Below are 11,424 nucleotides of genomic sequence, written 5' to 3'. Positions count from 1 at the left end.
TGATTTATAGTATCAAAATAATAAGTCTTAGTTTGTCATACATCATTTATTTACAACAGATTTTCATAACACGGTTACTTTCATTTTCTCTCATAATGGCAAATAAAAATCACATATTTTGCCAAATAATAAAATACAATGCAAAAAATATAACATCACAATCTTTCCTTACATATTTTAATACTCTTATATTACATTTTATAACTATACAATACATACAGGAAATGACTATTCTTTCTCTATGTTTAGTAACTCTGAACGAGCTATGCAGTGATGTACTAGCTGTTTTATACCTGGCATCCAAGATCCAACAGCATTCACATGGTCTACCATCAGAGCCCTATGGATATCATCTGCCTTACTCGGTTGGTCATCTCTGAGAGCTGTAAATAGAGAAATAAATCAATAATCTGCATATCAAAACTCAAGATAACTTTCAATTCACTTTATTTCAGAATGTTATTATGCATACCATAAGCCAACTCTTTCATATGTAAATGAATCCTTTTATTCAATTTTCCACTAGTCCACATTTCCTCCATCATGGTTATTCTCCTCTTGATATCATTTGCCTTGGACCCTAACTCACTGCTGCTCTCCAAAAATGTTATTAGGATATCTTTAACTTCATTCAAAGTACTTTCACTGTCAATGTCTACCCCTTCCTCGGGTTGAAACAATTTAGGGTTGCTGTGCACTGGTGGAGCTACAGGTAACGCAGCTGGCATGGGCGGCATATTTACAGGAGGCGGGGTTGCGTTGCTAACGCCAGTTCCTGATAAGGGAAAGGCTACTCTTTTGTTTAGAAAGTTACGCGGTCTGTTCGGAGTCGTCTGTTGGGCGTTGTATGAGAAAGTAGGGGGATCGTTCCATCCAGGATCGAATGAACCTGAAAGCAATAGACAAAAACATGAAGAATGTTGAAAATTGAGAAAAATTTAGGACACTATTTCGACACAAACGTATACATTACTCGAATCATGTACCTTTGTTATTAGGGTTTCCAGATGGCTTGCAATCTTCCATAGCGGCAAAAATGTAGTAATACAACAATAAAAGAGCAAGCAGAAGGAGAGTTTCAATGTATTAAAAGAAAATAAACAACTACTCCACTATCAATCCACTGAAAAACACAGATGACAGAGCGCTGAAAAAGTCGATGTCGATATAGATGACCCACGCTGAACTGTCCCGCCAAACTCAATGACAGGGGGGCGCTACCATCGTTCAACTATATGGTTTCCAACATGGCAAAAATCGGAACCAGCGATTCGGTATTGACGGTGGCGCCCCGCTGTCAATGTCATCGACAGGACAGTCCAGTATTTTGGAACTATAGTTGAAATGAAACGTCATATAATTTTGACTTTGACAGATAACCCTTCAATGTATCATCTAGTTGTATTGTGGGTGATGGACTAGTCCGTACTAGTTGAATGAGCTATCGATTAGTTGTTGTCGATTGGCACATGGCACTGGCACAGCACTATTGTTGTGATCGTTCGTCCGTCATCATTCTGTCAGAAAAAAAAAAAAGAAAACGTCAAGCAAGTGAGTTTGCGGAGCCGCGTTACTTTTCTCTATGGCCGCGAGTGAAAAATGATTTTTCACAAGTTTTCCATTATTTCTTTAGTATTTACGTTAGTTCTTTATACTTCATTATTTATTAAATCTTCAAATGGTAAGCTTCGATTTCTAAGTTAAGCCATTTACGTATATTTTCTCCATGTGAATTAACGCCTCCTTTAGCATTACGTGGCCTTTCGCTATGAGATGATATTTTGATAAATAATCTATGAAATAAACCAATTAAATCCCTTACAGATTAGCTAACTTTATTGAATTTTTCAGGCTCTAAAGCGGAATATGTAACATGTGGGACGATACTGAAACTGATAAATCCTGATCTCCGACTTCGGCTACATTCCCATGATGTGAAGTATGGCTCAGGCTCTGGCCAGCAGTCTGTGACTGGTGTGGACGTATCGGACGATCACAACAGCCACTGGGCGGTGCGGCCCGCGACTGGCGAGACATGTAAACGAGGGTGAGTATCTTATTTAGCTTTGCCTGTATATACTAACATATAAAAGTAATTTATTTTCTACAAAGTCTTTTAACAAGCACTTTAGCATGCTCCAAGTTATATCGTTATATGTAGTGGATATCTAACCTGAATTAAAAATTATTTTTTTGTGTCTATAATAATGTATTTTTATACTTTCCAGTGCACCTATAAAATGCAACACAGTTATAAGATTACAACATGTTGCAACAAAGAAGAATCTGCATTCGCATTACTTCACATCGCCCCTGTCGGGCAACCAAGAGGTGTCATGTTACGGGGATGAAAATGGAGAGGGAGATAGTGGAGACAACTGGACCGTAGTCTGCAACAATGACTACTGGAGGAGAGATACACCTGTGAAACTAAAGCATGTTGACACTGCCACGTGAGTACTACACATAATGTCGCAGTAGTATTCTAAATCTTCTAAAATAGGCATTTATGTTATTCAGAGCAAGGAAATATTGAGGTTGATTTTGATATTGTTCACTGGGTCACAATCTGAAACCATTTAAAAAAAAAATTTAACATTTTGGTTTGAATAAAAATGATGAATTTGAAGGCTAAATATTGTCCCAGAAATTTGAATTACCAAGTAAAAGCATATAAAAATGTCAACTCTGCTCTGGACCATTGTATGTTTACAGACTTCATTGTTTAATGTAAATAAAAACTTGTTATTCATTTTCTCTAAGTAGGATTTATTTTATTTTTTGGTTCTTTGTTACAGATTCTTAGCTGGTTCAGGCCGCACCTTCGGCCGACCTATCAGTGGCCAGGGAGAAATAGTTGGCATCAACTCACAGTATGGAGCATACACCGACTGGCAAGCCAAAGAGGGTCTCTTTGTGCACCCAAGTGATCCGCTGCCACACCAAAAACACGCTGTACATTCCGAGTTATAGTTTGTGTTAGTGTAAATGAACTTATTTGTAAAGTGTGATTATGTTACTATTAGTTTTACAATTTGTGATGTGATATCTACTGGAACAATTCACTAACTTATCATGACATTCTACATGGTATGATGTCACTTTAAATTTAACTATCTTACTATTGAAAAAGTGGTACTGAACATCATGTCACAACTGTATGAGTAAAATTATATTCCAGTGTCACTGCATCACGATTATTTATGTTGACAATAGGGAATAAAATTGTTTAAAATAATAACAAATGACTTTTTGTAATAATTTTATTGTCAATGTTCATTATGTTACATGAGGTAAGAGACCCCGTTGAGAAACTTCTAAGTTACGTTACAAATAGGCAGTGCTTCAACATCATCGAAAATTTTAATACTGACATTTTATCTTCCAAATTGAATCCTCATGTATAAAAACATCTTGTGACAAAATTGATATATTAAAATCTAGATCTTAGAACAAATCCTATATTAAAGAAACCCACAAATTATTGAGATGAAATTAAATGACCAGGAAAGATTCAGTCCGATGCTACTGAAGCACAAACATGTTTTATAAAAATATAGTTATAAAACTAAATAACTCCAAATCATCGCTAACTGCCGGCACCCCGGCCCTCAGTCATGGTGCACGCGCTCATTTACTAAATTAGTGTCAAATACAGAGAACTACAATTTACCCTAAGCTTACTTAAATTGAAATGTTGAAGGCACTAATAATAACAACATACAAAAAATGTGAACTATGAAACTGGTCAAAAGAAATAGTTAAATAAAGTTTTAAAAGTTTCAACCTGTAAAATCAAGTATTGAATTATTAACAAAATTGTGATCAACAATATTGTGTTGCGGGGTGAATAACAGCTATTACAATAAATATATCCATGAATAGTGTTAAGCTAGTACATACGTATTATAAGAAAAAAAGGTATGACACCTACATCGAAATTGATTTTTGTGACGATTTTAAACTTCTGTAACAAAATCATAAAGTTTTACTAAACTAACGGCAGTATGAAGCTATACCGCTACTTCCAGACATACTAACCCTAAGTGGGCTTTTCCAGAGCCTGCCCCAAGGGGCAACATCAATTCATTTAGTTAAATATAACATACGTACTTATCCTGCAGTCACAACACAAGGCTAGCAAAGCTTATTAGCTAATACACTGTTTAGTTTCTCTAAAGCGTATGTAAGGTTTGTGTATAACTTCTTATCACAGCCATGCTCTTCAATTGTGCTGAAGCGGAATGTTCTGAAGTTCTTCTCGACGTCAATGTATGTCACTGCTTGCATGAGTGGGCAAAGTATGATTTTCGTGTGGTCTTGGAAGTTAATCTGTGGAGATTATTTACATTATAATGAAACATATACATAAAAGTATAGCCCAAAATGTAACAAAGAAAAGAATTGATTGTAGTACCTGTAGAGTTCCATTTGTGAGGTACATGATGACTGCTAGCGTCGTTCTGAACCACTGGTGCAGATGCGGCAATCGCGACAGTCCATCACTCTCTCTGACCGGCATCGACGCACCTGGTTCAAATTGCATTATGTATAATTTGTATATGCTATTTTTGTAGAATTATTATTAGTGTACGAAACAGTGGCGGATTTACAGTTTTGCCGCCCGTAGGCTAGGGTGGGGTTGGATCTTCTGAAATCGAGTAAGTGTCATCTGAAATCTGCCGCCCCAAGGACGCTGCCGCCCCTAGGCCGCGGCCCATACGGCCTATTGACAGATCCAGTACGCCAAGCACGAATAACTTGCGTAAAGGTAATAGTATCGTTAACGTAAATAATTTGTATGAGAATCAGGACTGGTACGAAAGAATTCAATAATGAATGTAAGAAATAGATACTCACCAGCTTTCATGAGGTGTTCAGTCATGTATCTTCTGAAGTAAGTGAGTAGTTTCATCTTCTTGTCAAGCTCTTGCGGATACTCCCGCATTGTCATGTACTGCTCCTGGCCCTGTCGGTTGATGTAATGCACATTTCTGTGGAACAAATGCACATTTTTTATACATTTCGTCTTATCTTAATACCCTTAGATCTTATTGCACCTTTTTACAAAGGCAAACAGATTTAAGGGTGTTGAAAAAGTAACTGTTAGTACAACATCTCAATTGTCTTAGAATTAATTGAAATTTCAATGACCTGAAAACAAATTGGATACAATTGCCAATTATTATGTATGTTATATTTTGTGGTAAGAAGAAAATTAAATAATAATATGGGTTAGGTGACGCGGTTTCGGGTAGAATCAGCGCTCGATGATGACGCGATCGAAAATAGATGCCGGCCGCCACCAACCGGCCATTGTGGAAATCATTGGGGGGAGTCCTATGTTCAGCAGTGGACGTCCTATGGCTGAAAAGATGATGATGATGCTGAAAGAGTTCAATATTATATGACTTTATAGTCGGCAGACATATGCTTGATAATTTACGGCGAGATTGAAAAACGGCGAGCATCTCAAGTATCAACAATAGTTGGTCGTCGTCTACTCACAGTCCATTGGCGAGCATCACAAGTATCAACAATAATTGGTCGTCGTCTACTCACAGTCCATTGGCGAGCATCTCAAGTATCAACAATAGTTGGTCGTCGTCTACTCACAGTCCATTGGCGAGCATCTCAAGTATCAACGTTAGTTGGTCGTCGTCTACTCACAGTCCATTGGCGAGCATGATGAGCTTGGTGGTGTCGTTGAACATGACGCCGACGCTCTCATCGCAGAGCTGGTAGCCGAAGCCGTACTTGTCGCTGTAGTCCACCCACTTGCCGACCCACACCAGCGGCTGGGCGGCCGGGTCGCTGAGCTCGTCCGTCAGGCATTCTGGCCGGCATTTCAGCTGGAAGAAAACTTCTTTTTAGACGTCTGATAACACTAACTGATCTTCAAATTCGTTGCGGGTCCAATGACAGTTTAACTTTCCCCCGGGAGAAACTTGACTTTCACTGATTGGGTTTTTATTGACGGTCAAGCTGTAGATCCTGGCTACACAGGATTGCAGGTTGCAGCGGTGGGAACGAGAGGTGGGAATAGTCCCGTAACTGATCTTCAAAGTTCAACCACAGAATAATAATAATGTACTACGGTTTAACTTGGTAAATAAAAACTCTTGCAAGGGGAAATATTTGTGTAAAATAGGCACAAGTGTTTTCGAAATAGTGTCATTATGATGATCGCCTAACATGCCAGTTGCTGCTTATCTGCTTGAAGTTCAGTCGACGAAGTGACAGTGTACACACAAGTCTACTCTACAACAAGCATACCTATAAAGAATATTAAGAACAGAATGGACAGCAACACTAATAGTACTTTTAAAGCGTAATCAACCTAGATATAACAGAATATCTACGTACCTTGCCCACAAGCAGCGCGGCGAGTTGGTCGCGCAGCGCGACGAGGTTCTGGCGGTGCGAGGTGGGCTCCACGGCGCGCGGCTCGGCGCCCGGCTCGCGCTTCACCGGCGAGTCCACCGCCATCGCGTGATCTACTTCAACGACACACGCACTATAATTACGAGTTTCATAGCGGGGAAACTGGATGTACTATACAACATATAGTATGTTCTGTGAGCACGTAGAATTTTGTCAAATGACACCAAGCTACCCATCCTTATCGGTCGCGCGTAATTATGTTGCTGTCGCGATCGCACACTCACTGCGGGCGCCCGTCGCATAGTCGCGACAGCAATATAATTACGCGCGAGCGATAAGGATGGGTAGCTTGGGGTCATTGGACAAAATTCCACGTGCTCACAGACCGGGCTTTAGCTAGTCCATCCAGTTTACAGTGATGGCAAGCAGTTACAACTGGCTTTGTTAATTTTGTTTTGAAGATTCCTGGCAATATCTAGAGTTGATTTACCATCGTGTTTTTACGGGATGTCTTATGTATTAGTAAATTACTACATGACACAGTTGTTCCTGATTTAAGGGGCTGCTCTGACGTCTACTTTTTGTTACCGACACGGCATACCAGATAACCAATTCGTTGTATGGTGTCAACACAAAAAGTTTCTACATCTGCACAGGGAATGATGCCCGACGAGAAGAACTCGTGCTGCAGCAGCGTCTCCACCTAATGAGGGCTATCGTTTTATACTTAAAAAGTTGGCACCCCTGGCTATTGACAGGACCTTACTCTACAGTGGCGCTATCTTGATGAGTGTAAATGCGATAGTCCTCCTACCACTTTAGCAGTCACAAGTTGGTGCCACTGTCTTCGCGACTAGCAAGGAATATCTTACCATTGGTGTTGACCTCGTTGAGCGGGCGGCGGTGCAGCGCCACGCCCTTCAACTGATCAGTACGAGGCGCGGTCGTGAGGCAGGACACTGGCAGCGCGGCCGGCAGAATGCCAGACGAGAAGAACTCGTGTTGCAGCAGCTTGTCCACCGAATTGTGAGAGACTAGGCTCCAGCTAGATCATGATGGCTGAATATCTTACCATTGGTGTTGACCTCGTTGAGCGGGCGGCGGTGGAGCGCCACGCCCTCCAGCTGGTCGGTCCGCGGCGCGGTCGTAAGGCAGGACACCGGCAGCGCAGCCGGCAGGATGCCAGACGAGAAGAACTCGTGCTGCAGCAGCTTGTCCATCAGTGAGAAACTATGCTCCAGCTAGATCATGATGGCTGAATATCTTACCATTGGTGTTGACCTCGTTGAGCGGGCGGCGGTGGAGCGCCACTCCCTCCAACTGATCAGTACGCGGCGCGGTCGTGCGGCAGGACACTGGCGGCGCGGTCGTGCGGCAGGACACTGGCAGCGCGGCCGGCAGAATGCCCGACGAGAAGAACTCGTGTTGCAGCAGCTTGTCCACCGACTTGTTAGAAACTAGGCTTCAGCTAGATCATGACGGCTGAATATCTTACCATTGGTGTTGACCTCGTTGAGCGGGCGGCGGTGGAGCGCCACGCCCTCCAACTGATCAGTACGAGGCGCGGTCGTGAGGCAGGACACCGGCATAATGCCTGACACGAAGAACTCGTGCTGCAGTAGTTTGTCCACCGACTTGTGAGAGACTAGGCTCCCTAGATCATGACGGCTGAATATCTTACCATTGGTGTTGACCTCGTTGAGCGGGCGGCGGTGGAGCGCCACGCCCTCCAGCTGGTCGGTACGAGGCGCGGTCGTAAGGCAAGACACCGGCAGCGCAGCTGGCAGGATGCCCGACGAGAAGAACTCGTGCTGCAGTAGTTTGTCCACCGACGGCCGCCGCGCCGGGTTGGACTGAAGCTGCAGCACTATCATGGACGCTGCCGGCTTGCGCAGCGACGATGGGATCCTATAGGGTTAGATGTGTTATAGGCTAAACCCGCTTTTGTAACTATATGAAACCAGTTAGCCCCGGTTTTCACCAAGGCGGAGCAGAGAAGTGTTTTTAATAGCCAATCAGATTTCATTATTTCCACTTCTCCGCTCCGTGCCGCGCCGCGCCGCCACTGTCAAATTCTATAGAAAAATTAGACGACTCCACTTCTCAGCTCTGCTCCGCCTTGATGGAAACTGGGCCTTACTGGTTCAATTCGTGGTTTAACTCCGGCTTTGGTATGGATTAAAAACATATCCCCTTAATGACGTAAATATTAAAAGTATCTTCATGGCATGTTAATGAATTAAATTGCAGACGTTATTCTTTTTCAGCCACAGACCAAGTTTCAGCTGCATTTGTTAATTTGTCAATAAAGATACTTTTGTGAGACTATTTTAAAACTTCTTTTAGAGGCGTTAATTTGACTGTAGACTTTGTTATTGACTGATGTCATCAACGTAATGCTAGCATGTTAACAATGGATATTTCCCCGATATAATGGAAACAACACATAAGCATCGTATGCACGGCAGACCATCACCGTATGGCAACATGAACCACCTGTACTGCTGCGAGACGGTTTTATGTTCGACCAAGGCCTGGGCGTACCGAGAGCCCAACTTATGCCAGGGGCCGGCGCAACATAGGCGCAGCGCTAATTCAACGCCTTCGCTGGTGCGGGACAATGGAAAACAATCATGTTAAAACATCGCGACATTTCAATCGTGGTCATTTAAGCTAGTTTAAATAATGAAATAGTAACTTTTTCAACTAATGGAATGTTTAATAAAGTACATAAAAATATGTAAACTCAAGTAAAACTTGGAGTAGGCGCACACCGTTGATTTTTCGTCGGCCGATAGTTTAGTCGGGCAGTTGATCAGTATGAGCCTGTATGGGAGTGCACACACCACGCCGATTCGATTTGGCCGATTCTTCATACAAATTAAAATCGGGCACAACTATCGGCCAACTAAAAATCAACGGTGTGCAACTACTCTTAACCATTAGAAAATATTAAAAGAGTAGTACCTATTCAATGGTTATTTTTTCAGCTGAAAACTTTAATTAGCTTCTACAAATGTGTAATGTGTACCTGTATTCACACTGCTTGATTCTCTTATAGGTGTCCTTGAGTGTAGAAGTCTCAAAGGGCGGCTTCCCAACGAGGAGGGTGTACATGATGCATCCCAAGCTCCAGATGTCCACTTCGAAGGAGTGGCCCTTCTTCGTCAATATCTCTGGTGCAATGTAGTTGGGTGTGCCGCATAAAGTCTGCTTTCTCTCTCCTACGTTGATGAAGATTAAAAAAATAAATGACATGATTTAAATGAGTTTCTCAAAGAAAATCTATTTTGAGAAGTGGTTTCACTGTGATACTCTCTATTCAAAACAGAGAAAATGATGTAAATTGTAGAAAATTTAAAAGCTATTTAGTTGTGATATAAAAAATTGTAGCAAATAATTTCATCTAAACAAGATAATCCTAAAAGTTTAGAATACGAGGATATTTTAACTACATATTTTAATTTACAGCTTACTCCTAAAAGAAAACGTTGCTACATCTATAAATCTTTTAAAACAATTAAAATCATAATCACACCTTCATATTCAATTCTGGCTGCAAGGCCAAAATCTCCAATCTTGACATGGAGGTCATCGTCAAGGAACAGATTGCCGAGTTTCAAGTCCCGGTGGATGATCCGCTTGCTATGCAAGTACTGCACTCCGAGCAAGATCTGATGCATGTAGAACCGGGTCTCCGGCTCGGTGATTGCTTTTCTACGTTTGTGAAGCTCCATCATTGACTGTTAAAATTAATTTGTAATTATGCAACTTTTTTTTTATATTTTTTAAAATCAACAGTAAGTTTTTTTACTGAAGATAATAGCATAATTCATAAAATAATTTAACGAAAGATATGAGGTTTCAATACAGAACAGGTAAATCCACTATTGATGCTCAATAAAATTATCATTGAGTTTCCTGCATGATATAAATTATCACAAACAAAACTTATGCATTAAATGTATGTACAGATGTTGTGTAAGTGACAGCTGTTACTTATTTGAAGAGCACTCAATAGGAAGAAACAAGGTTCACAACTTAAATAAACAGTTAAAATACATAATATTTGAAAGTTGATAACATGATTGATAAGTACTAACCCGTCTCTTACAAAGCTCTAGTATAATGTAGATGTTTAGGGAGTCCTCAAAGAAGCTGTGGAAGCCAACCACATGCTTGTGCTGCAAGGACCTGTGGATTGATATCTCCTGAGCCATCTTCTCTTTCTGGCTGGTCTTTACCATCAACTTCTTTGACACAATTTTGCCAGCATAAACTTGGTGGTTGGCCAAGTCCTGTATTTCGTAGCATTTTGCAAAGCCACCCTAAAACAAAACTTAAGTCAGAAACTTGGTAATTTACTAATTAATATAACTTATTAATTACTGATATTGGTAGATCAGAAATAGAATGTGTGTATATCAACAAAAATGCTTTAATTACTATCTTTAAGACATAAAACACACAAAATTGAGGTGTTTGTGGTATTAAAAATCGTAACGGTTCTGTACTGGTTTTTTTAACACCAGATGTCTTGCATGCATTAGGTGTGAACTTATAATATGACCTTTGGGCATAATTCAACGCGCAGTATTTGATATAGATAAAGTACACAATCTACAGTGAAAAAANGGAAATAATTAAGAATACAACTAACCTTTCCGAAAAATCGCAACCTTTGATAGGAACAGTTGGTTTGAGGGTCGTGTATGATTTCAGGAATCTCTTTCTTTTCATCTTCTTTGATCGAGGACATTTTAAACTAGCTTAAAAATACAAAGTACAGTCAAATAAATTGTAAGGAATTAATAGTAAAGTGATTGTTGACAAAATTCACAAAGGAGTTTCAAACGGCCATACGTTTGAATTGAACTTTGAAGCACTTTGAAGTTTGACGACAGTTGCTACGAATTTTGAACGGTTTTATTCATGAACCAATCACATCGCGCCATTTTCTACCAATGCTGCCGTATGGTATAGTAAAAAAAATAACACGATATATTTATTTAGCTTTTTTTCGACGAAAAAGTAGTTTTA

The 11,424-nt window shown here is 40.5% G+C and overlaps 3 protein-coding genes across 4 annotated transcripts; 1 reads left to right on the top strand and 2 right to left on the bottom strand.

Moving 5' to 3' along the window:
* Nucleotides 1-31: 31 nt before the first annotated feature.
* Nucleotides 32-1,177, bottom strand: LOC114355686 (steroid receptor RNA activator 1). The gene is made up of 3 exons (XM_028308654.1): nucleotides 987-1,177; nucleotides 473-889; nucleotides 32-383 (listed from the first exon to the last, which is right to left on the bottom strand). Exons 1-3 carry the CDS (start codon nucleotides 1,024-1,026, stop codon nucleotides 229-231), a joined length of 612 nt encoding a protein of 203 aa, XP_028164455.1. The 5' UTR covers nucleotides 1,027-1,177; the 3' UTR covers nucleotides 32-228.
* Nucleotides 1,178-1,561: 384 nt separating this feature from the next.
* On the top strand, nucleotides 1,562-3,191 carry LOC114355690 (stromal cell-derived factor 2). Its single transcript, XM_028308658.1, has 4 exons — nucleotides 1,562-1,681; nucleotides 1,852-2,047; nucleotides 2,229-2,453; nucleotides 2,799-3,191. Exons 1-4 carry the CDS (start codon nucleotides 1,600-1,602, stop codon nucleotides 2,971-2,973), a joined length of 678 nt encoding a protein of 225 aa, XP_028164459.1. The 5' UTR covers nucleotides 1,562-1,599; the 3' UTR covers nucleotides 2,974-3,191.
* A 58-nt stretch (nucleotides 3,192-3,249) lies between these two features.
* On the bottom strand, nucleotides 3,250-11,287 carry polo (Serine/threonine-protein kinase polo). Of its 2 annotated transcripts, none has more exons than XM_028308656.1 (10): nucleotides 11,045-11,287; nucleotides 10,488-10,712; nucleotides 9,923-10,127; nucleotides 9,416-9,608; nucleotides 8,066-8,292; nucleotides 6,367-6,500; nucleotides 5,671-5,852; nucleotides 4,861-4,994; nucleotides 4,418-4,530; nucleotides 3,250-4,332 (listed from the first exon to the last, which is right to left on the bottom strand). In XM_028308656.1, the coding sequence occupies exons 1-10, from the start codon at nucleotides 11,141-11,143 to the stop codon at nucleotides 4,138-4,140; spliced, it is 1,707 nt and encodes a 568-aa protein (XP_028164457.1). In that variant the 5' UTR covers nucleotides 11,144-11,287; the 3' UTR covers nucleotides 3,250-4,137. The 2 variants fall into 2 exon arrangements, with proteins under 2 accessions (XP_028164457.1, XP_028164458.1); XM_028308657.1 differs by having other exon boundaries at nucleotides 6,367-6,497.
* Between the last annotated feature and the right edge of the window lie 137 nt (nucleotides 11,288-11,424).

Source organism: Ostrinia furnacalis, unplaced genomic scaffold (genome assembly GCF_004193835.3).
Source record: "Ostrinia furnacalis isolate ACB-3 unplaced genomic scaffold, ASM419383v2 OfSCF2491, whole genome shotgun sequence".
Lineage (NCBI taxonomy): Eukaryota > Metazoa > Arthropoda > Insecta > Lepidoptera > Crambidae > Ostrinia > Ostrinia furnacalis.
This window is presented reverse-complemented; position numbering and strand designations above follow the sequence as displayed.